The sequence below is a fragment of the Myotis daubentonii genome, chromosome 4, assembly GCF_963259705.1.
Source record: "Myotis daubentonii chromosome 4, mMyoDau2.1, whole genome shotgun sequence".
In the NCBI taxonomy this organism is placed as follows: Eukaryota; Metazoa; Chordata; class Mammalia; order Chiroptera; family Vespertilionidae; genus Myotis; species Myotis daubentonii.
In genome coordinates, this window is record NC_081843.1 from 85,480,770 (window position 1) to 85,506,913 (window position 26,144).

A 26,144-nucleotide genomic window follows, 5' to 3' on the forward strand; every position below is an offset into this window, starting at 1 on the left:
TTTAGTCTGATATGACTTGACCAATTCATGCTTTTGTTTGCAAAGATTTGATGTAAACATTTTTTGTCAATGTAATGAGAAGAAAAAAATATCTGAAGAAGTTGTATTATCTCAGTTTGGAGAATATAGTTAAGCAGCTTAGGCTGTATCAAAGATAATTCAAGAAAAAGTGACACTGGTGACAGAAATGGGGACTCTATAGGCCTTACAGATATGTCAGGGACAGTGATGAATTTGGTTTTAAATATGTTTGATGATAAAGTTGGGTTGTATTAAATGAAGTGTCTAATAGGCAGTTGGGTTGTATTATTAAATGAAGTGTCTAATAGGCAGATGGAGATAATGGTGCTGGAACTTAGGGGGGCGGTCATATTTGGAAGTCATTAATTTATTCATTCAACGAAGATTTATTGAGTGTCTACTGTGTGCCTTGCATTGTGCTAGACTCTACAGATAGAGTAAAATGTGGTACAGTTTTGTTCTAAAAGGATTCAAAGTCTAGTGAAGCATAACAATACAAACATAGTTTCATAGAAAACATAGTGGAACTATTCTGAAAGAGTGAGCACAAAGGGTATTTGAGGACTATTTAATTCCTAATAAGGAACACTTAATTAAGGTCTGCTTGCTAGTCCCTAACCTAGAGAAAATTAAAATATAAGTTCTATGAGATAAGGTATATTGTTTTTTGCACATTCACATTTAAACATCTAATATGACCCCATCTGTAGAATTGTTATTCAACAAAAGAGATAGAATCCCATATTAAATTAATGTGTGTTTATGTCATCAATAATAACTTCCCTTTTCTGTTCTATTTGGTTCTTCACAGTTGTAATATTCCTGGTATTACCTCTAGGAAAACCAACTGCTCGTTAGCATACTTCAATGCACCAATGACAGTGACTTCTATCTTCTATTCAGTTTCAAATCTTTCAGGATCCCTGAAGTGGTATACCAGTGTCTCGATTCATCCACCTCCCTGCCCCCAGTGTATCGTTTTCCTGGTCATCTGAATCTACATTTGTTTTGATAACTGTTGTCTTGCCTTTTCTCATACATCCCCCTTAAATGGAGCGGTAGAAGTTTGAAAGCTCCCTGCTTATTAGAATTCCACTAAAGCCTAGACTGCTGCTACTTGAGAATTGTCCAAAGAAGGAATGGCAGAGCAGGATCTGTTTCCCTTGATATAGGTGTTAGAATGATGGTGTTAATAATAGATCTTGAAGAACTTGAGCTTATTATTCATTTTTTATTTCTTACTTTCTCCACTTTGCTTGTTGGTTTTTGTTTTGTCCTATCTTCTCTCTTGCCTAGCCATTATCCTATATAATAAAGCAGTGATATGCAAATCAACCCTCACGCCCTCACAAGATGGCTGCCTACAACCAGGCCGGCAGGGGGGTTAGTGAGGGACGACCAAATGACTGAACAAGCAGGCTGCATGGGGCGACCAGGCTGGCAGGGGGGTTAGTGAGGGATGACCAAAAGACTGAACAGCGGGCTGCGTGGGGTGACCAGGCCGGCAAGAGGGGGCCATGACGGGCGACCAGGTCGGTAGTGGGGGTCGTTGGGGGCGACCAGGCCAGTAGGAGGGGCAGTTGGGGGCGACTAGACCGGCGGTGGGGGGGAAGTTAGGGGCGACCAGGTTGGCAAAGGGGGCAGTTGGGGGTGATTAGGCTGGCAGGGGGGCCAGTGAGGGGCGACTAGGCTGGCGGTTGGGGGGGCAGTTGGGGGCAACCAGGCTGGCTGGGGTGGCAGTTAGAAGCGACCAGGCTGGCAGGGAGGGGGCAGTTGGGGGTGACCTGGCTGGCAGCTAGGGGCAGTTAGGGCCAATCAGGCCGGCACGCAGAGACAGTTAGGGGTGACCAGGCCGGCAATGGGGGGGGGGGCAGTTAGGGCCGATCAGGCCGGCACGCAGAGGCAATGAGGTGTGATCAGGCCAGCAGGCAGGTGAGTGATTAGGAGCCAGCGGTCCAGGATTGTGAGAGGGACATCCCCCGAGGGGTCCCAGATTGGAGGGGGTGCAGGCTGGGCTGAGGGGACCCCCCCTTCTCCCGTGCACGAATGTTGTGCACTGGGCCTCTAGTATCAAATAAAACTAAATACATAAATTTATTTTTTTGTATTTGCTGAGGGTGGCAGTATAATGTGGAAAGTAAGAGTGTGGGCTCGAATCTTGGCTCCTCCATTTTCTACCTGTTTGAGCTTGTGTCTGTTTTATTCATTGTGTTTCTGTCTCAGTGTTCTTTTGGGAGGAACTGGGATGATAATACCCCTCTGGGGTAGGATTGTTTCGAGAATCAAGTGAGTTCACACAGGTACTCCGTAATGTATTTAAAAGAATTGTTTACAGGCAGTGACAAAAGAAAAAATACCCATAATGCCGTGGTCGGCAAACTGCGGCTCGCGAGCCACATGTGGCTCTTTGGTCCCTTGAGTGTGGCTCTTCCACAAAATACCACATGCGGGCGCACGTACAGTGCAATTGAAACTTCGTGGCCCATGTGCAGAAGTCGGGTTTTCGGCCTTGGCGAGTCTATTTTGAAGAAGTACTGTTGATATTTGGCTCTGTTGACTAATGAGTTTGCCGACCACTGCCATAATATCATCCAGATATTAATTAATCATTTTTGTTGTGTATTAGTTTTCCTCCTTGCCATCTCCAGCTGTTCTCTGTGGAGGTTTATTTTACCTGCCTTTGACACATGCCTATGGTCTGGGGGCTGCTATTCAACATTGTACTTATTTGATCTTTGCTTACAAAAATGAGAGAACTCTTGACTATCACATAATTTTTATTTTAAAAAGTCATTCAACTTGGACAGTGTATGAACTTGGATAGGCATTCTACTTAATTTTGAAATAATAAAATTTTATTTCATTGCTACTTCTCGTGATTATTTGGAACTCCCACAGGAAATGTCATGCTTATCATCATAGCTCTTTTGTAATTCCTGAATATCCTATCTAATAAAAGAGAAAAATGGTAATTGGCGTACGACGATACCCTTTTCATTGGCTAATCAGGGCTATATGCAAATTAACTGCCAACTATGATTGGCAGTTAACTGCCAACTATGATTGGCAGTTAACTGCCAACAAGATGGCGGTTAATTTGCATATGTAGGCACAATGCAGGGAGGCAAAAGGGAAAGCAGGAAGAAGGCCCCTGCCACTGACAGTGATCGGAAACCCAGAGGGGAGCTAAGAGCTGGGGGGCAGGGCAAAGGCGGCCCTGGGGCCGCCTTTGCCCTGCCCCCCAGCCGTGATCGGAGAATCAGGTGCCTTTTCCGCCCTGGCCAGTGATAGCAGGAAGTAGGGGTGGAGCCAGCGATGGGAGCTGGGTACGGTCGAAGCTGGCAGTCCCAGGAGCTAGGGGTCCCTTGCCTGGGCCTAAAGCGGAGCCCACGATTGCAGGGCCGCTGCAGCTGCGGGTCCCCGCTGCCCGGGCCGGACGCCTCAGCCAGAGGCCTCAGGCCTGGTCAAGGGGCCGATACGGTGATTGGTGATCGGAGGGTGATGAGGGTCAACTCCTCTGGCCGAGGCATCAGGCCTGGGTGGGGGGCGGAGCCAGGGATTGGGGGGATATGATGGTCCCCTTGCCCAGGCCTGAAGCCTGGGTCAGAGGCGTCAGGCTTGGGCGGGGGGTGGAGCAAGCGATCAGAGGGAGATGGGGGTCCCCTGCCCAGGCATGATTCCTGGGCCAGAGGCCTCAGGCCTGGGCGGGGGTCAGAGCCAGTGATCGGGGGGAGATTGGGGTCCCCTGTCCAAGCCTGACACCTCTGGCGGAGGAATCAGGCCTGGGCAAGGGGCCGATCAGGCGATCGGAGGGTGATGGGGGTCTACGCCTCTGGCCGAGGCGTCAGGCCTGGGCAAGGGGCCGATCCTGCGATTGGAGGGTGATGGGGGTCAACGCCTGAGGGCTCCCAGTATGTGAGAGGGGGCAGGCTGGGCTGAGGGACACTCCCCTCCCCACACACACCCAGTGCACGAATTTCGTGCACCGGGCCCCTAGTTAATTTATAATATGACCTGATCTTTAGTAGCCAAACTTTATTTCTCTGCACTGCATGCAAAGAAAGTTACTTTATTTCTTTTTATTTTAAATCAAATTACAAATAACAAAATTAAAGAATTTCTTATAAAACAATACCACTGTCAATTGAAATATTCTCTTTCTTTCTACTCCCCTCCCTGCTATCAGAATTCTGAGATGTGGTACAAGCGTCACAGTATTGCTATTGGAGAGGTGCCGGCTTGCCGCCTTGTCTACCGCAGACAGCTGACAGAGGCCAATGTAGAAGAGATATGGAAGTCTATGACATTATCACAGTATGTGCATTTGATATTAATGAGACTTTTTAGTGTTTTTTTTCTAATTTCTTCATTATTCTTTGCATATTTAATTTCTGAAATTACGTATAAAAATCTCAACTTTGCATTATTTGCAGCTGTGCTGCTTATCAAACATAATTTAGCTGGATTCTGGTTTATTTTCTATGTAATTTATATAATAGTTAAGAGTAGACACTTGAAAGTCCTTTAACTTTCTAGTAATACTGAATTCTTAATGAAATACAGTGAGAAATATGGTCTTTTAAATATTTTATGTACTTTGTAATTAAAGCGAATAGCAGGTTTTTTTCTCCCAAAGATGTACTAGTAGCTGTTTCTCATCATTAGATAAGCTAATTCTTGTTTTTATAATATCTTACGGAATTTTCTTGGCGTTTAAGGTGTTACATCATTAAATTACTAAAGCAATATGTTAATGGCAAAAGGATATTTTTCAGTGTGTTCTATCATAATCATTTTCTAGCCTTTGCCCCACAAGGATTGGGTGAAATGCAAGAAAACAACACAGTACAGTTTAAAGATTGATATTTTACAGTGCTAGGATTTGGGTTAAATAATGACTTTAAAAAAATTAAACTAAATAATGTAATTATCATCTTTCTTTTTAGTTTACAGAAAATACTTGGCCTAGATTCCTTAGAAGAAGTTTTAGACATTAAACTTGTCAAGTCCAAGTTCATCATACATAATGTATATAGTGTGAGCAAGCAGGGAGTTGTTGTCCTTGATGACAAATCAAGTAAGTGCATAGAAACCATTTTGTTTCTGGTTGATCCATATGTTGGCTGCTTGATCTATCACCTTCTATTTGACTCTTCTCTAAATCCTAAATAAATTTATACTCGCTCATCTCGCATCCTGATACCTTTTAACTAATTGTTTGGATTAAAGAAATTTCATAGAATGATGAATACTAAGGGGTGAAAATGTCAGCAAAATCCATCTAGAGACCAGTTCAATTAGCCACAATGAGCATTAAAAGGTTCTGTATTATCCTCAGAAAATCCCTAAAAAGTGAGTAGGTTTAAGACCTACCTTAGAGCTTGAGTCAGTTTTTGGTGGACCTTTTTGTTATGATATTTCCGTGTCAGTGTTTCTGGGATACTTTTGGTTTATGTCCTTTTTATAAATGTAGCTTTTTAGATGTTAAAGGTGTTTCTATTTTTTATACCCCCTTTTTTTTCAAGCCAGTTTACAAATCAGGAAAAAAACAAACATTTAGCAGCTATCTATCCTGTTTTGTTTTAAATATATTTTTATTGATTTCAGAGAGTAATGGAGAGGGATAGAGAGATAGAAACATCAATGATGAGAGGGAATCATTGATCGGCTGCCTCCTGGATGACCCCTACTGGGGATGGAGCCTACATGTGCCCTTGACCAGAATTGAACCTGGGGCCCTTCAGTCCGCAGGCTGATGCTCTATTCACTGAGGCAAACTGGGTAGGGCCCTGATTTTTGAAAAATACTCTCACAGTACATGTAGTGGACCAGAATCTCCAAACTGATTTTACAACTTCCTTCCCCTGAATAAGGGATGGGGTAGAATTGAACAGTCTCTTTAATTGGGTCTTCCTTTACTTCAAACACTTAATCCTGGGATTTAACTGGAACTAGAATGACCTTTGGATGTGGGAAGGTGGTACAATACTTTTGAGTTTTTGTTTTTTTTTTTTTTAAATATATTTTATTGATTTTTTACAGAGAGGAAGGGAGAGAGATAGAGAGTTAGAAACATTGATGAGAGAGAAACATTGATCAGCTGCCTCCTGCACACCTCCTATTGGGGATGTGCCCGCAACCCAGGTACATGCCCTTGACCGGAATGGAACCCGGGACTTTTTAGTCCGCAGGCCGATGCTCTATCCACTGAGCCAAACCAGTTTTGGCACTTTTGGGTTTTATTAGAGTTTAGGCTGGAGGCTCCTGGCAGCAAACAGAGCTGTACCAGAAGGAGACCGAGCAGTGGTGAGAGGGAAGAGGTTGCTCAAGGCCAAGTTTCCTGACAGGAACAGAATGTGTCTTTGTAACTTGAAATACTTCCCCTTTTTAGCCCCTGTATCAGGAATGAAGGACATCAGGAAACAGAAATACATTTGTGAATTCATGAGTTGTCTGGTTAATACCAACATGTAAAATTAAGTTACATAGAATGAGGGGGGTGTTGCCTTTGAAGTAGATCTAAAATACTTTCACATTCCTGAGTATAGCAAACATTAATACTTTTAGCTACCAGTTGGATGACCAGTCATTTTTTTTTTTTTTTTTGTCTTATTAAGTAAGTTCTTCAGCAAGGAGGACAATCACAAGTCTCAGGTTCATTAGGTCTAACAATTCAACCAGTGTCTTTTCAATTTTACCGAAAGTAGAGAAGATGAAGAAGTGGAAGTGTGAGTGCCAGCCCATCTCATCAGGTGCCTGTGACAGGGCCAGGAAGGAGGAAAACACTCTCTCAAATGGCTCACCTAGGATTTTTTGTAGCAGTGTTAACCATTATTATTTTAAGGCTGTTCTAATATGAGTAGCCTACACTAATATGTCAGTAGAACTTGGTTTGCTTAAAACATTTTGAAAATTGAAACATGTAAAGTGATACCTATCTTTTTTTCATTGCCGGATATAATTCTTAGGATAATTGATTTGTTTGTTAGTTTGTTTCCCTGGAACAAAGGATCAAATTTCTTCTTGTCACTAAAGCTTTAAAAAGTTCATCTTATCCTTAGAGAATTTTGCAGGCATGATTTATACAAGCAAATGTACCACTGCTGCTAAGGAAAAATTTTCATCTTTTAAAGTTCTACATCATAAATAGGTGATTTTGATTAGCAGATATGTTTTATACTACTTAGGCAAGTACTACATTCTTATGATACCAATTATGTATGTAATTTCTAGAGTTATATGCAATTGAATAAAATATCTTTTTATTTTTCTGCAGAAGAACTTCCTCATTGGGTACTGTCAGCAATGAAGTGTTTGGCAAATTGTAAGTACTTATTGTCTGCCAGTTTTATGAAATTAACAGAAATTAGCGCCCTGAATTAGAATATATTTTTGCTCAATGGCCTGAACCTGTGTGACTGGCAGTTAATCATTTTGAGATTACTATACTTTTACTGATAAATGTGTGGTAACTTGGTGAAAGGGTTGATTATAGAATGAGTTTAAAGGAATTTATGTTTTCATTTTCTGTTGTCTGATTTTTATTCCTAAAACATGTGTTCCTAATTATGTCCTATATTTACATTATCAGTTTGCTTAGCAGATCCTGTCTACTATTGGCTTTTTACAGGGCAATAGTTTGAGTGGGAGAGAAATGTTTTAGAAGACTGATCTGATTGGTATGCAAGATGGTTTGGAAGGAGAAGAATGCAGAGAAGCAATAAAGACTTTCAGTAATTTGGATGTATGATGAAGGCACCTGTATCAGGGTGGTCTTTTTGAGGTTTTTCATAGGCATACAAAATCCATTTCATAGGCAGTTGATACCTACTTTATTCAATTATCCTAAGAATTATATCACTTTATCAGATTATATCACTTGATTGGTTATCATAGGCACTGTGAAACAACAAATAATTGTAGTATCTCATTTAACATTACTATTTTGGGGGGATTTTCAGAAAGCATGACCTAAAGAAGGGATTTTAATGGTTAATGGCTTAACTCAAACCAATGGTTTTAACAAGAAGAATTCTAGTTATTTGGCTGACGGATAGTGGTGGTATTCTCTGGGTCTTTTGAAGCATCACAGATCACTGCAGAGAGGTAGTTTCTTTCTTCCCTTTTGGGTGAGACTAGTATGAGCAGAGATAGGTGTATAAATTCTTGAATTAGTAGACTCTGTATTACTTAACTGAAGTTTGTTTTGTTTGATTATAGAATGAAATTAAAATAACTATTCAGATGATAGTGCGTGATCTCAGTGTTGATATATAAAAAATGATTATATATTATCATTCTGAGTGTGAATAGCAACATTAGTTTATGTGAAGCCCAAAGATCTCCATGTATAATTAACAATTAAAAATATTGGCCAGTTTTGGTTAATATTTTGGAACCTCTGAGATGGAGAGTTCTATGGTTTCACCTTGGGAGAGAGATTTTTATTCTTGCTCAATCATTTGAAATCGCTTAAGTTTAAATTATATATTTGGCCAGAGTTGGCAGGTACAAGATAGAAGGTGTAAATGGGAGGTTAAATGGCCCATTTCTGAATTCCTGGCAAACTTAGGACTTGGAGGTTGAGGAAGCCAGAATAACAAATCTAGACTATAATATGTTGTAAAGTGTATATTAAGGTGTGGCTATAATGTTGAATTTTCAGTGATGATCAAAACTTAATGAAGAGTATAGTTTTTCCTCAAGGAAGATGTATACATAAAGCCACCAAACTTCTGCAGAAAAGGTTAGGATAACTGGAATTGCTCATCAATGGAGAGGAAAGATGTGAGGAGCGACTCAATAATGTTCTCCATGTGTGTCAGGTGGTGTAATATTAGGTGGAAATTCTTGGGACAGGAACATGTCTCATATGTAGCAAGTGCAGTGGATGGTTGGCATATTCATAAAGATGCTTGTATATGTGTCAAAGAAAACAAGGTGGTCAAAGAGCAAAGTCAGCCTTTTGATTAGTTTTATAAATTAAAAGCCCATTGCACGAAGATTCGTGCAACAGGCCTTCCTTCCCCTGACTGCCGGCACTGGTTTTCCTGCGGCACCTGGGACCCAGGCCTTTGGTCCGGCCACAGCGGAGAAGCCAAGCCTCTTCAGTCTTCAGTCTTCAGTCTTCACTCCGGCAGGAGCCTTCAGTCTTCGCTCTGTGCCTGCATGTGCAAATTAACCGCCATCTTTGTTGGGTTAATTTGCATAGTTGCTCTGATTGGCTGGTGGGCATAGTGGAGTGACACCAATTTGCATGTTTCTCTTTAATTAGTATAGACTAGAGGCCTGGTGAACAAAAATTTGTGCACTCGGGGGGGCCCCCTCACCCCGGCCTGTGCCCTCTCGCAGTCTGAGACCCCTTGGGGGATGTCCACCAGCTGGCTTAGGCCCAACCCCCCGGGCATTCAGACATCCCTCTGGCAGCCTGGAAGCCTCGGGGATGTCCACTTGCCAGTGGGGAGCAGGCCTAAGCTGCAGTCAGACATCCTTAGCACTGCTGAGGAGGCAGGAAAGGCTCCTGCCACCACCACTGTGCTGGCAGCCGTCAGCCTGGCTTGTGGCTGAACAGAGCTCCCCCTGTGGGAGGGCACTGACCACCAGGGGGCAGCTTCTGCATTGAGCATCTGCCCCCTGGTGGTTAGTATGTGTCATAGTGACCCAGTTATTCCCAGTCGTTCTGCTGTTAGGGTCAATTTGCATATTACCCTTTTATTTTTATTTTTTTTATTATTTTTTTTTTTATTACTTACAGTATTACAAAGGGTATTACATATGTGTCCCTTTTTTTCCCCCCCGCCCTTGAAAATCCCCTGGCCTCCCCTACCCCCCAGTGTCTTATGTCCATTGGTTATGCTTATATGCATGCATACAAGTCCTTTGGTTGATCTCTTACCCCCTCCCTCCTGTCCCCCACCCCTCCCCGGCCTTCCCGCTGCAGTTTGACAATCTGTTTGAGGCTGCTCTGCCTCTGTATCTATTATTGTTCAAAAGTTTATAATGGTCTCTATTATCCATGAATGAGTGAGATCATGTGGTATTTTTCCTTCATTGACTGGCTTATTTCACTCAGCATAATGCTCTCCAGTTCCATCCATGCCGTTGCAAATGGTAAGAGTTCCTTCTTTTTTACAGCAGCATAGTATTCCATCGTGTAGATGTACCACAGTTTTCTAATCCATTCATCTACTGATGGGCACTTAGGCTGTTTCCAGATCTTAGCTATGGTGAATTGTGCTGCTATGAACATAGGGGTGCATATATCCTTTCTGATTGGTGTTTCTGGTTTCCTGGGATATATTCCTAGAAGTGGGATCACAGGGTCAAATGGGAGTTCCATTTTTAGTTTTTTGAGGAAACTCCATACTGTCTTCCATAGTGGCTGCACCAGTCTGCATTCCCACCAGCAGTGCACGAGTGTTCCTTTTTCTCCACATCCTCTCCAGCACTTGTCGTTTGTTGATTTGTTGATGATAGCCAGTCTGACAGATGATTAGTGACTTTGAGCATGTTTTCATATGTCTGTTGGCTTTCTGAATGTCCTCTTTTGAAAGTGAGGTCCTTTGCCCATTTTTTGATTGGATTGTTTATCTTCCTTTTGTTAAGTTGTATGAGTTCCCTATAAATTTTGGAGATTAGGCCCTTATCAGATATGACATTGGCAAATATGTTTTCCCACGCAGTGGGTTTTCTCATTGTTTTGTTGATGGTTTCTTTTGCTGTGCAGAAGCTTTTTATTTTGATGTAGTCCGATTTGTTCATTTTCTCTTTCGTTTCAAGTGCCCTAGGAGCTGTATCAGTGAAGAAATTGCTTCGGCATATGTCTGAGATTTTGTTGCCTTTGGATTCTTCTAGAATTTTTATGGTTTCCTGTCGTACATTTAAGTCCTTTATCCATTTTGAGTTTATTTTTGTGTATGGTACAAGTTGGTGGTCTAGTTTCATTTTCTTGCATATATCTGTCCAATTTTCCCAACACCATTTATTGAAGAGACTATCTTGGCTCCATTGTATGTTCTTGCCTCCTTTGTCAAATATTAATTGAGCATATTGGTTCGGGCCGATTTCTGGGCTCTCTATTCTATTCCATTGATCTATATGCCTATTCTTGTGCCAGTACCAGGCAGTTTTGAGAACAGTGGCTTTGTAATACACCTTGATAATTGGTATTGAGATCCCACCTACTTTTTTCTTTCTAAGGATTGCTGCAGCTATTCGGGGTCTTTTTTTTATTCCAGATGAATTTTTGGAGAGTTCGTTCTAGATCTGTGAAGTATGCCGTTGGTATTTTAATGGGAAGTGCGTTGAATTTATAGATTGCTTTGGGTAGTATGGACATTTTAATGATGTTGATTCTACCAATCCATGAACATGGTATGTTCTTCCATCTGTTTATGTCTTCCTCTATCTCTTTTTTCAACGTCCTGTAGTTTTCTGAGTAGAGGTCTTTTACCTCTTTAGTTAAGTTCATTCCTAGGTAGCTTAATTTTTTTGGTGCGATGGTGAATGGGATTGTTTTTATAATCTCTCTTTCTGAAAGTTCACTATTGGTGTATAGGAATGCCTCAGATTTCTTGGGGTTAATTTTGTATCCTGCTACATTGCCAAATTCATGTATTAAGTCTAGTAGCTTTTTGATGGAGTCTCTAGGGTTTTGTATGTATAATATCATGTCATCTGCAGATAAGGACAGTTTTACTTCCTCTTTTCCAATTTGGATGCCTTTTATTTCTTCTTCTTGCCTAATTGTGATGGCTAATACTTCTAGTACTATGTTGAACAGGAGTGGAGAGAGTGGGCATCCCTGTCTTGTTCCTGTTCTTAGGGGAAATGGTGTTAGTTTTTGTCCGTTGAGTATGATGCTGACTGTGGGCCTGTCATATATGGCTTTTATTATGTTGAGGTATGATCCTTCTACTCCCGCCTTGCTGAGAGTTTTTATCAAAAATGGGTGTTGGATTTTGTCAAATGCTTTTTCTGCATCAATTGATATGACCATGTGGTTTTTTTCTTTCAATTTGTTTATGTGATGTGTCATGTTTATTGATTTGCGGATATTGTACCATCCTTGCATCCCTGGGATAAATCCTACTTGGTCATGGTGTATGATCTTTCTGATGTACTGCTGGATCTGATTTGCTAAGATTTTGTTGAGGATTTTGGCATCTATGTTTATGAGGGATATTGGCCTGTAATTCTCTTTCATTGTGTTGTCTTTACCTGGTTTTGGTATTAGGGTGATGCTGGCTTCATAGAATGAGCTTGGAAGTGTTCCTTCCTCTTGAATTTTTTGTAGTAGTCTGAGGAGGATAGGTTTTAGTTCTTCCTTGAATGCTTGTTAAAACTCCCCTGTGAAGCCGTCTGGTCCTGGGCTTTTGTTTGCTGGAAGCTTTTTGATGACTGCTTCAATTTCTTCCATTGTTATTGGCCTATTGAGATTTTTAGATTCTTCCTGATTGAGTTTTGGAATGTTGTATTTTTCTAGGAATTTGTCCATTTCCTCCAGGTTGTCTAGTTTGTTGGAGTAGAGCTGTCCATAGTATTTTTTAACAATCATTTGTATTTCTGTGGGGTCTGTTGTTATTTCGCCTCTATCGTTTCTGATTTTGTTTATTTGGGTCCTCTCTCTTTGCTTCTTGGTGAGTCTGGCTAGAGGTTTGTCAATTTTGTTTATCCTTTCAAAGAACCAGCTCTTGGTTTCATTGATTTTCTGTATAGTTTTTTTGGTCTCTATGTCATTTATTTCTGCTCTAATCTTTATTATCTCCTTCCTTCTGCTCACTCTGGGGTTTTCTTGTTGCTGTCTTTCTAATTCTTTGAGTTGTAGAGTTAGATGGTTTATCACCATTTTTTCTTGTTTTTTGAGATAGGCCTGTAGAGCTATAAACTTCCCTCTCAGGATTGCTTTCATTGTGTCCCATAGGATTTGGATTGTTGTGTTTTCATTGTCATTAGTTTCCAGGATGTTTTTGATTTCTTCTTTGATCTCATTGTTAACCCAATCAATATTTAATAACATGCTATTCAGCTTCCAAGTGTTTGAGTATTTGGGGTTGTTTTTATTGTAGTTTATTTCTAATATTATGCCATCGTGGTCTCAGAAGATGCTTTTTATGATTTCAATCTTCTTGAATTTGGGGATACTTTGCTTGTGACCCAATATGTGGTCTATTTTTGAATATGTCCCATGAGCATCAGAGTGGAATGTATATTCCGTGGCTTTCGGGTGAAGTCTTCTGAAGATGTCTATTAAGTCCATCTGATCTAGTGAGTCATTTAGGATTGCTGTTTCTTTGCTGATTGTTTTTCTAGAGGACTTATCCAGTGATGTCAGTGGTGTATTAAAGTCCCCTACTATGATTGTATTGTTGTCGATCTCTCCTTTGATATCTTCCAGGAGTTTTTTTTATGAATTTGGGTGCTCCTGCATTGGGTGCATATATGTTTACCAGAGTTATATCTTCTTGTTGTATTGATCCCTTTAGTATTATGAAGTGGCTTTCCTTATCTCTTGTTATGGCCTTCACTTTGAGGTCTGTTTTGTCTGATATAAGTATTGCTCCCCCAGCTTTCTTTTCCTTTCCATTTGCCTGAAAGATATTTTTCCATCCCTTCACTTTCAATCTGTGTGAGTCCCTTCTAATGAGGTGGGTCTCTTGTAGACAGCAGATGTATGGGTCATGTTTTTTATCCATTCAGCCACTCGATGTCTTTTTCTTGGAGCATTTAGTCCATTTACGTTTAAAGTTATTATTGAAAGGTACTTGTTTGTAGCCATTTCTTTTTTTATGTGGCTTTTTTATTTCTGATCTTTTTATATCTTCTTTTTACACCAGTCCCTTTAGCATTTCTTGCATTGCTGGCTTGGTGGTGATAAACTCCCTTAGCCTTTTTTTTTGTCTGTGAAGCTTCTTATTTCCCCTTCAATTTTGAATGATAGCCTTGCTGGATAGAGTATTCTTGGGTTCAGTCCTTTGCTTTGCATCACTTTGTAAATTTCCGTCCATTCTTTTTTGGCCTGATGTGTTTCTGTTGAGAAATCATTTGATAATCTAATGGGAGATCCCTTGTATGTAACTTTCCGTCTCTCTCCTGCAGCCTGTAAGATTCTCTCTTTGTCCTGAACATTTGCCATGGTAATTATGACGTGTCTTGGTGTGGGTATTTTCGGGTTCACCTTGTTTGGGACTCTCTGGGCTTGTGTGACTTTTTTCTTCCCCACCTCAGGGAAGTTTTCTGATATTATTTCTTCGAATAGGTTTTCTAATTCTTGTTCATCTTTCTGTTGTTCTGGCACCCCTATTATTCGTATGTTGTTTCATTTCATGTTGTCCCAAAGCTCCCTTAGGCTCTCTTCCTGTCTTTTAATTTTTTTCTCCAATTGCAGTACATTTTGGGTATGTTTTGCTTCCTTGTCTTCTAATTCACTAATTCGGTTCTCCGCTTCTCCTAGTCTACTGTTGATACTTTCAATGGTGTTTTTTATTGCAGCTATATCACTCTTCATTTATTCTTGGGTCTTACTTAAGTTGTTGATTTTTTCATCTGTTTCTTCTAGCTTCTTGCATATGTTATTGATTTTTTCCTCCGTCCAGTTTATGCACTCTAGGACCCTTATTCTGAATTCTTTTTCTGTCATGTTGCATGCCTCTGTATCACTTAGCTGCTTTTCTGGCGAGTCCTCTTTTTCTTTCCTTTGGGGGTTTCTTTGTCTACCCATGTTTGATCTCACTGACATATCTAGACGTTGAGTCGTTCAGTGGCTGCTCCCTGGGTGGCAGTGACTCCTTGGGCTGTGGTTGCTCTTCGTGCGGTTGCGGTAGCAGCTGCTCCTCAGTTGGCAGCAGCTCCTCTGGTGGGTGCTGTTCACAGCTGTGGTGGCTCTTCTGGCTGGTGGGGGAAGGTTTCACGTACAGCTGCTGTTCCTCAGACAGAGGGTGTGGTGCTCAGGAGGCTGCTGTTGCTTGGATCTGCTGCGTTGATTTAAAGGAACAAAATACAACACAACAAGGCACCACGTACCAGGCACTTTCCAGGGGAGCTCTGCCCTTCCCGGCTGCAAACCGTCTCACCAGCTGAGTACTTTTTTAATTTGGGGTGGGTGTTATTAGTTTCAGCTGCTTACTCCATTTGCTCTGGGAGACGACCTGGGACGCGTCTGCCTATATCGCCGCCATCTTCCAAAAAAAGGTCCAGGTTCTGTCCCTTTTATTATATAGGATTAATTTTTCCAAATTCTCATTGGTCTCCAAAATTTATTTTGAATCTGTTAAAGTTATGAACTATTTCTTACACTTTTTATTTTTAATGAGTCCAGATTCCCGTTGTAGTCATCTACAACGGGAGCAGAAAGGATAGACTGATTATATAATATTTTGAAGGCCTCGGGCCTTCTTTGCTATAAATCTGCTGCTCCCTTCTTCAAGCCTGTTTGCATTTAGTGTAGACCATGCACACATAGGCCTGGGTACTTTCATTGTTGGCTAGCTTTGTGGTTGACCGCAGAATGAAGAACTAATGCCAGGTAAATACAAAATCAGGTTAATTGTGATTTTTTCCTTCTTTGTGTGTGTAGATTGCAAGCATTCAATCAGAAATGGATACAAACTACTCTTCCAAAATCTGTCAGGAATAACATTTATAAAAAACTAGTTTCAAAAAATATTCTGAAGCTCAAGATAATTAAGAAATGAAAGATCTTAGAAATATGGCCTCTTCTCATAGAGCTCACTATGCAGTAGTATTTTTAGGAAACTTCCTGCCCCCCCGCCCCCATATTTTGTATATTTTTAACAAGAATGATGGAATGTTCACAAAAGGGTGCAATTGTTTAGAATGAACTGCATATTTATCCTGGGAGGGAGGAAGTCAAGGCAATGTGTTTGCTTGTTGAGACATATCAAACTAACGATAACATTTCATTTGACTTAGACTGTAATATTTTAGAGGAGGAAACAAGCAAAAAATGGTGGTGGTTTGCTGCTAGGTTAATGTGGTACCACACATAAAAATCTTTCAAAATTTTTATTATTTTAGCCAAATTATTTTAGAAGTGTACAGAATATTAAGAGGTAAGAAGCATTTTTTAGAGAGACCAACAAAAAGCCATATTCACTATGTTCAATTTCCTTGAAATGTGAAGGCCCAGAATGCTTGTCTTTTTCAGTTTGATCCTTTCTAGTCATAGCAGTTCTGTAGTTAGAATTTCCTTTCAGTTTTTATTGGCTTCATCTTTCATTCTCCTGAGGGAAGAGATCTCTTTGGGTACAGTTGTTGAGTCTTGTGTTCTGCTAGCCCGGAACTGGCCAGTGCAGTTAAACTTCTTTCTTCCATGTGGTGATGGAAATAGAGAAGGTTGGCCAAACTGTTCCTTATGGGATTGCTTGCCATTTCCCTTAAGACATGGGCAGCTCTAGTTTATCTCTCCACTTAACAGTGTAAATCTGTGGTCTCTGTAGGTATTATTTGGGGCATTTGCTGCCAACTCTGAAGAGAGCTAAGCATTTCTTGTTCCTCTTTGGTCCCAAATACAAGTGGATCTTTGCCTTGCTGCTGGCATAGGGTAGGGCTAGAACGAGGTTGTTCCAGGCTTCTTATAGTTCCTCCAATTTTGCAATATCTGCTTGATAAACTGTCTTTTGATGGCTGGTTGGGGATTGAGTAGAGAATTTTATAATCAGAATGAAAGACATAATGTAAAATCCCCATTTCAAAATATCTATAAGAAAGAATACATAAATTCTTAATTAGTCTGAAATAATTTAGAGACAGAACTTGATAATTTCACTCAACTCTGACTCTAGAATATTATAATATAGCAATGATAAAATAATGAAAAGCTTTAGGATTGTTTTGTAATTTATCTATTACACATGTGAGCTAATTGTTATCATGAGCTAATTGTCATGGTTAACTGTCAAGACTAGGAAAATATTGAATATTTCAAAGAATATTGTTGTTTTCATTTAATAAAAATGCCTTCCAGAAGGACATAAAAGAAAGAGTGGGGTTTTTTTTAAATGGAAGTAAGCCAGTGATTTTTCTCATTGTGTTATAATAGATTCCAATGTAGACATAAATCGTATTTGTGTAAGCAAAATGTATAATGTCAATTTATTTGATGTAAGTTTTCCCATGAAAACTTTTCTGATCTTGAATATCTGTACAGAATACACATATGCATAGAGGTTAGTATTAGTGGGTGCCCTGTTAATGTTTCTCTTTCTATCTCATTCTCTTTTTTCAATAGGGCCTAATTGTTCAGATTTGGAGCAGCCTATGTACTTAGGATTTGAGAAAGATGTCTTTAAGACCATAGCAGACTACTATGGTCACTTGAAAGAGCCTCTGCTTACTTTTCATCTTTTTGATGCCTTTGTCAGTGTTTTAGGTAAGTTGGAATATAATGAGCATTTATCTGCATTGAATATTGAATCATTTCATTTTCATTATCATGAGACCCCATTAGCCAAACTTCCATAGTGTTTTTGAAATAAAAACTAAAAGGTACTTGCCTAGTTGGTGTCCTGCCCTTAAAGGGGGAAATGAAAATGGTTAAGCTCTATTATGAAACTCAAAGCAAGGACTATTAATTATTTGTTAAGAAAGAATAATATGCCAGAACCGGTTTGGCTCAGTGGATAGAGCGTCAGCCTGCGGACTCAAGGGTCCCGGGTTCGATTCCGGTCAGGGGCATGTACCTTGGTTGCGGGCACATCCCCAGTGGGGGTCGTGCAGGAGGCAACTGATCGGTGTTTCTCTCTCATCGATGTTTCTGGCTCTCTATCCCTCTCCCTTCCTCTCTGTAAAAAATCAATAAAATATATTTAAAAAAAGAAAAAAAAAGAAAGAATAATATGTTGTATGTGATTTTTGTACAAAAAGGTATGAGTTAGTTGAGAGAGAAGAATGTAAATTTGACATTTTCTGTTCATGAGTAAATCTGCTACTCTGGTTGTGATGTCATAAATAGGTTTGAAAGGTGTATTTTCATTTACAAATCTAATTTTTATGGAAGGAAAAGATTTTTATAGAGCTGTTTGTTATTTGTGACATTTAAAATATAGTAACTTGATCATTTATAAAACTTGTTGCTATTCCTCACGTAGATTTGTTCTTCAGAATTTACACTGTCAAGAAAACATGGTGAGCCCTAGCCCGTTTGGCTCAGTGGATAGATCATCGGCCTGTGGACTGAAGCGTCCCAGTTTAATTCTGGTCAAGGGCACAGGCCAGGGTTGCAGGCTTGACCCCTAGTAGGGGGCGTGCAGAAGGCAGCCAATCAGTGATTCTTTCTCATCATTGATGTCTCTATTTCTCTCTCCCTCTACCTTCTTCTCTGAAATCAATAAAAATATATTAAAAAAATAAAAGAAAGCACGGTGAAAAGGAAAAAAACATCAACATTTGCTGTGGGTCTTTCTGAAACTGTTTCTTTTTTTAGGAAACCAGATTTTCCTCTTGCTGTTATGATTGTTCAAAAATACTACTATTTTCTTGTTGAAAGGTTTGCTTTAATAACCAGACTATTGTGTGGGTATCATCCTCTATTATGTAAATTTTTACGAATTAGAATACTCTTGCATTTGAGTATTGTGGGGTTAGCAATCTTCCCATTTTCTTTTTTCCCCTTTCTCCTTCTTTTAGTGTTACTTCCTTCTTGGAAAGTATGGATGTTGCCATAGTATCCTAGAAAAATAAAGTATTAACAATATGTGAATAATTTACCTGATCTCATAGCACAGTACTTTAAATTGTAAGATTTTGTAGGTTTCCTGATAATAAGAAACAAAAACAACAATTATAAATCATGTACATAAGGGTGAATCTGTTTCCAGAGACACATTATTGATTTCAGAGTGGGAGACTGAGAGAGATATAGTAGAAACATCAATGATGAGAGAATTACTGATTGGCTGCCTTCTGCACACCCCACATTGGGGTAGCCTCAACCCGGGCATATTCCCTGAGCAGGAATATACCATGACCTCCTGGTTCATAAGTCAACGCTCAACCATTGGGCCCCACTAGCAGGGCTGATGCAGTCCTTCTTAAGTGAATGTTTGAGACACCCTGCATTAAAAACCATACCCTTATGTAGTAAAAGAAGAAAGTCTTCTAGATTATGATAGGCTATAATTTGTTTATATGATTAACAAAGATTATTTAATATAGAAATCCTGTTAGACCCTGTCGAAAAAGATATCTAGAAACTGTGTATCTACAAACTAGATGTGTAGGTTGAATCTCAGGAGGGTTAACCCATTCCTTAAACGTTTTGACTTACATTGATTGGAATAGGATACCATTAGGTAATAAAGTAGGTAATCAATTTTGTGTAGAAGCTAAAAATCCTACAGCATTTTCAATGGAAATGATTTCCAGTTTTGTTAATGAATTTCTTTTGAGGTCTATTCTTTGACCTCTAGCATGAAATAATGCTAGCTAATGCCAAAGCTGTGACACTGAGAGCAGTTAACCATTTTTGATATGTGAAATAAGACATCTAAGGGTTCTTAAAAGAAAAAAAAAGGACTTTTCAGAGATGTAAGACTTATTCTTTACTTTTATAATTTAAAAAAAATGATTTAATTTGGCTCAGTGGTCTGACCTAACATAACTGTCCATAATAATTAGTTTTTATTTCCAAAATGACAGTTCCTTGTATTAAGATCAGAGTTCATCTGATCCTTGAATTGGGTGAATGAGGCAGGATAGCATCCTTTATTCACACTCCACACACACCCTAGATTCTGTGAAGCTTGCACTAATTTGGCATATTGAGGAAAGGGGCAGCAGATAGGAAGGGAGCACATAGGGCATGGGAGCAGGGTAGAGTACTTGTGAAAATTGGGTGCCTTATGGGTTGCATGTGTAATCTGAAATTCCACAGTAGTGTTCTGTGGGCCAGGCTGGCTCATACATACATGTGGCCTGTATGTTTTGAAAAGAAATTTAATTAGTTGCCAAACTCTAAGAAACAAGAAATTCATGTAAGAATTTATAGTTTTGGATTCTTTAGAGAAATGGGAGGATCTGGCAATTCTGGGCTTGAATTTTGAGTGGCACAAACTGCTGCGGCTGTGTAGTGTCTCCACTAGAAGGAGCAAGTGTTTCAGGTACATGAATTCCAGTTTGCCAAGTCTCCCATTGCTTTTCAGACTCTAAAGCCCAGTTCACTTAATCCCCTTTGCTCATTTATTCTATTTATCTGTTTTTGTAGGCAGTTGAGCCCAAGACTCCTGGTTTATTTGCTAGTAGGCTGTAAGACTGAGATAGTAGCTCTTTGTTGTTCCCTTCTTACTAAATGTTAAGTTTATAAAATGCCATTGAAATTCAATAGACTGATTATATATTGGATCATCTTACTCAATAGGTTGAGATCTCCTCCTATGTTTTTAACCTAGAAATATCCATCAGGATAGTTTTCTATTCTTTGTTTCTTCTTTCTTCCTTCTTCTTTCTTCTTCTTTTCAGAGAGTGCCTTGGTAGTGTGCTTGATCAGACAGAGGGCTCTTGTCCATTTTAGTCCAAAGTTCTTACTGGTGATGCTCTCTGCTCTCAGGGCCTTGGTCTTGCATATGACGGGAGCTTTTAAAGATGCAGCTGGGCCAAGGTAGGGATATTGAATCACCTCCAAATGTAAGGACTACTGTTATGTCAAGATTGTTGGCAAAAGTGACATTAGGTACTTCCTTAAAGGTGGAAATTTAGAGAAGTGCCTAGGTATTCCCTGGTTATAACTAAACGCATAAGGTATTTATAAGCATACTGTTAGTCACTAGGATGATTGAAAAAACTTTTGGAAAAAAATTTAATACCTTTCTCCCACCATTCAGCAGGATAAATTCCAGCTGTGTTAGAGAATTAAATGTAAAAATTCAAATTCTTAAATATAGTTGACATTTATCTGATGTTGGGGTAGATGAAGGACTTTCTAAGCATAAAGGCAAGAGAAGTCATAAATATGCTAAAGCATTGGGACTCTTCATGTAGGAGAGGGCATTATCTTGTGTGTGGGTGAATCTATATCCACTTTTAAGCAATTCACAAAGGCGTCTTGTTTGCCTTTCTTTAAAAGCCTCTAGAAATAGTCTCTCTTGCTGTGTCTTTCTTTAGGCAGGGTATTCTTTCCAATTGATGTGTAGTCTGAATTCTTTAGGCTTAGTATAAACCTTTTCCTTCTTATATCTTCAGTGAAAATGAAACTTGACATTTTTTTTTATTCCTTTGGTTGTTCAAAACTGCAACAAACCCTTTTTGAATCTCTTGTTCCCTGGCTGAACATACATGGGCCCAGTGGCCTTTCTGGGAACTCCAGGCTCTCTAAAAGTCTTCATATTTCACTTCTTTTTTGAGGCTCCCATAAGGAATAGCTTATTGTTAACATTACACATGTTAGTGGAATGATTGGGTCTATTTTATAAAAATGAAAATTTGTTTTCCTAATTATTTGAAAATAAAATTCTGATATAACCATTGGGGAATGATAGGGAGGACAACAAGGGAAGGTCATCATGGCCAAAGTGTCACCTAATCTCTAATGATATAGAATATTATAAATTTTCATTGATTTTGATTTTACTTATTTCTGTCTTAAGGGACAGTTGGGTTTCTTTGAGTATTGAATTATTTACACTTATTATTCCTCAATACAGCTAAATATTGAAATGTTTTCATGACTGAAAAAACTCACGGATGATTTGGTGGATTTTTAATTATGTTTTTATTATTTTATTCTTATTTCATCATTGAAAACATTTCCAAACTCAGGTAACGTGGTTTGTTGACCTAGTTGTATTGACTTTGGGCCCCAGTTTTCTCATTGATAAATGGCAGTAATGCCTGTCATACTAATAGATATAAAAGTTAGTTCAATGGGCAACACTTATTTTCCTACTAAAGTATCTTTTTTTTTAAATATATATTTTTATTGATTTCAGAAAGGAAGGGAGAGGGAGAGAGATATAGAAACATCAGTGATGAAGGAGGGTCATTGATCTGCTGCCTCCTGCATGTCCCCCACTGGGGATTGAGCCTGCAACGTGGGTATGTGTCCTGACTGGGAATTGAACCGTGACCTCCTAGTTCATAGGTCAGCACTCAACCCCTGAGCCACACCGGCCAGGCCTAAAAATAAATACCTTTTATTTTTGTTTTAAAAACTACAAAAATTAGAACAATGCATAAACTAAGATAGGATAATCATATGTTGCTATCTAGTCATTTCTTCTTTCAAATGATAGGAAGATTTTTATGTAAAATTATTTGTGATGGATTTTTACAATCTATGATTGAAATAAACACTATTATATCATTCTGAAAAGGAAACAAATTACCTATGGGGCTACAGAAGGCCTATGTAATTTTCTCGAGAGAAAGAAGATTCAGTATTTTTATGATGACATTGTAGAAATGGTGAAAGATGAGAAAGTTACTCTTTTAGCTTCCATTTTAGGAAAATGAAATGAATCAAAATAATAAAATAGTTACAACATTAAAACTCTTTGTCTGTAAATGACAATAGAATGCTAATGTTCTTCAGAAGTTCTTAAAACTGAACCTAAAAAACCAAGACACTCCTTAATATCAGTAATACTTTATGATCTTGAAGAACCCGAAAATACTTGCTGAAAATGTCTCTTTAGTTCAACTGTGTTTTATAGCTGCGTTCTCTTATGATCTTTTTTTTTTAATACTGTAGTGTGCTTTTGTTAGTAAGCTTTTATTGAAAGGGGGAAAAAAGATTAGGATAATGGTCAGCAATGAGAAAGAAATTAGGAAACAAAAATAGAGAGCACAAATTAAATTATTTTTGAGAATCTAAGTATTCCTACATAGCAATACATAGCACTCCAAGATTCAAAGGCAGAACTAAAAGTGAGTCCTGCTTTGGCATTTGAACAGACTGAAGAATAACATCCTTGGGACCAGATGCCAGGAAGGGCTTAAGTTATTATAGATATATCAAACCTCGGCCCTTTTATCTTCTCTTTGATACATCCATACCACTTCATGAATTATCCATGTGCTGAGTATTTTCAGTTCTTATCCTCATCTCAGCTCTATTTCCTAAAATCAAGACCAGAGTATATGTCTGATTTCTGGCTGTGTATTCCTGGATGTTTGTTATACAAGAGTCTTAGTTCAAACTCAGTAGTTCCCTAAGCCATTATTTCAGAAACTGGGTGTTGGATGTGAAATCTGTGTGATAGAATAGCATTAAAAAATAAAAAAAGACATCCTATATAATAAAAGCCTAATATGCTAAGTATCCAGTTGACCAGTCAGCTGTTCAACCAATCAAAGTGTAATATGCTAATGATATGCTATGGCCGCTCAACCGCTCACTATGATGTGCACTGACCACCAGGGGGCAGATAGTTGACGGGTTAACCAGTCGCTATGACGTGCACTTACCACCAGGGGGCAGACGCCCCGACCGAAAGGTTAGCTTGCTGCTGGGGTTCAGCTGAGCGAGACAGGCTGGACATACCCTGGAGCCCTCCCACAGTCCCTCCCCAGCTGGCCAACCTTCAGTGTTTCTCTCCGGCCCCGATCATGCTCCAGTGGGCCTGTGCCCTCTCACAATCTGGGACCCCTCTGGGTGTTGGAGAGCTGGGTTCGGCCTGATCCCACAGGCCAGGCCGAGGGACCCCACTGGTACACAAATTCGTGCACCGGGCCTCTAGTAGAATAATAATAAAATATCAGAGTGTATAAAATGTAGTAAGAGTAGGTATTTTTATAAACATTATTGTTTTATATACCTATGAATATGCATATGTATTGTTACGATGTAAAATATATTTCTTAATTTTAGTTGTAAACTACTTAAACACACACACCTCCAACTTTTATCTCTACCTACCTATATAGTAAGGTGATTGTGAGGATTTAATGAATGTGAAAGCTTCTCAGAAAGTATAATATTGCTCACGTATTACTAGTATTAATAGTTCATTATGACAGATGCTTATATTATGCATGGTTTGTCCTTTATGCTTAGCTAAAACAACACATGGTTTGTTCTTTACACTTAGATTAAAAATGCCTTTTAACTGTGGCTCATATTGAGTTATAGAGTTATATTCAATTTTTCATTTCTATTGTGAAATTAGCATTTTAAAGTGGTGTGAGTTTCTTCAGGCATAAACTACATTCTATTTTTTACTTTATGAGAGGAAACTAGCAGTAGTTATCACCTGGCTTTCATTTTGAACCCTCAAGGAAATTGTTTTGAGGTGTCCTCCTTGGTATAAAAGAGCCAGTTTCAGTTTTAGCTGTGTTCAGAAATTCTTTGTGCTTTTTATTGTCTCTAATCCTTGCCCCCAAATTGAAGAGTGTAGAATGGTATTTTCTTTGACTATCTTCTTATTAAATGTTTGTGTTACTCTTTGAACCAGGATTTCTACTTCTAGACACTTATCCTTAGGAAATAATTGACCACATGGAAAATGTGGCACAATATTTAGGAGTCCATGCCCTAAACTATATGGGCTCAAAACCACTAACTAGCTGTGCATTTGGGGAAATGACCTAATCTCTCTTCTTTTTAAAAAATCTTTATTGTTGAGAGTATTGGGAATGTAAAATGGCACAGCCATTTTGTAAACTTTTGGCGGTTCCTTAAAAAGTTAAATATGGAGTTATCATTTGATTCAGCAATTCCACTTTTAGTTTTATACCCCAAATAATTGAAAACATATGCCTACACAATTTGTACATGAATGTTCATAGCAGCATTACTTAGAATAGCCAAAAAGTAGAAACAGCTGAAATGCCCATGATGAATGAATAAAATGTAGTATATCCACGCAAAGGAATATTATTCAGCCATAAAAAGGAGTAAAATACTGTTACATGCTATAACATGGATGAATAGTGAAGACATTATTCTAAGTGAAAGAAGCCAGATTCAAAATTACATATTGTATCATTTCATTATATGAAATGTTCAGAACAGATAGATCTGTAGAGACAGAAATTATTCGTTTCCAGAGGCAGGGGAGAAGATTATGGGAAGTAACTGCTAATAGGAATGGGGATTTCTCTTTGGAATGACAAACATGTTTTTTGAATGAAATAGTGGTTAGGTGCATAGCTTCATGAATATACTAAAAACCCCCACACAAACCCACAAAGAGAACAAACCCACTGAATTGTACACTTAAAAAAAGATAGTCTCATAAAAAAAAAACACAACACAAAAAACAAAAAAACAACAACAAAGAAATAAGAACCAAATTGAACTTTAGGAGTTAAAAAAATACAGTATTGCAAAGGAAAATCTCATTGGATGGAATTAAGAACAGATTAGACAATGCAAAAAAAATCAAGGAACTTAAGTATTAACATAGCCATAAGTATTAAGATAAAAGCTAGCCTGAACAAAGTATGGAGAGAAAAAAGACCTGTGAATGGGGACTAAACTGAACAGCCTCAGTGACATATAGGACAGTAAATATCAAGCAGTCTGTTATACATAGAACTAGAAGCCCGGTGCACAAAAATTTGTGCACTGGCAGGGTCGGGTTTCCCTCAGCCCAACCTGTGCCCTCTCATAGTCTAGGACCCCTCAGGCGATAACCACCTGCTGGCTTAGGCCCGCTCCCCTGGTGGCAGATGGGACACGCAATCCCATGGTGCCTGCCCCGTCCCCCCCGGTCGCAGATGGCAGGCCCGGATCCCGGGCTGGGTTGGGTAGCCACTCAGATCTCGCTGCCGCCCACCCCGCCCCACACACGACAGGCCCGGATCCCGGACCGGGGCGGGCGGCGGTTCAGGATCCCGCTGCCGCCCACCCCGCTTGCCCTGTCCCGCACACGGCAGGCCAGGATCTTGTGCTGTGGCGGCCAGTGGCTGGGGATCGCGCTGCTGCCAGCCACATGTGGGGCGGCGCAGCAGGATCTGCCTGCAGCATGCAAATTAGCCGCCATCTTTGTTGGCAGTTAATTTGCATATCACACTGATTAGCCAATGGGAGGCGTAGCGAAGGTATGGTCAATTACCATGTTTGTCTATTATTAGATAGGATCCCTGAAGGAGGCTCCTCAAACTGGCTCACATCCTTTTACCACATCCCCATCATTCTTACAGCACTGGCACTACAGGCTCATCTTATA

The 26,144-nt window shown here is 39.5% G+C and overlaps 1 protein-coding gene across 2 annotated transcripts in view; it reads left to right on the forward strand.

Annotated features, from left to right (window-relative positions):
- Positions 1-26,144, forward strand: part of DEPDC1B (DEP domain containing 1B) — a 70,889-nt gene that overhangs the window by 32,559 nt on the left and 12,186 nt on the right. For both annotated transcript variants that reach the window (XM_059694581.1, XM_059694580.1), the window contains exons 4-7: positions 4,208-4,335; positions 4,968-5,098; positions 7,298-7,345; positions 17,270-17,410. In XM_059694581.1, coding sequence (XP_059550564.1) covers positions 4,208-4,335; positions 4,968-5,098; positions 7,298-7,345; positions 17,270-17,410 — 448 coding nt within the window. The remainder of the gene's footprint in view (positions 1-4,207; positions 4,336-4,967; positions 5,099-7,297; positions 7,346-17,269; positions 17,411-26,144) is intronic.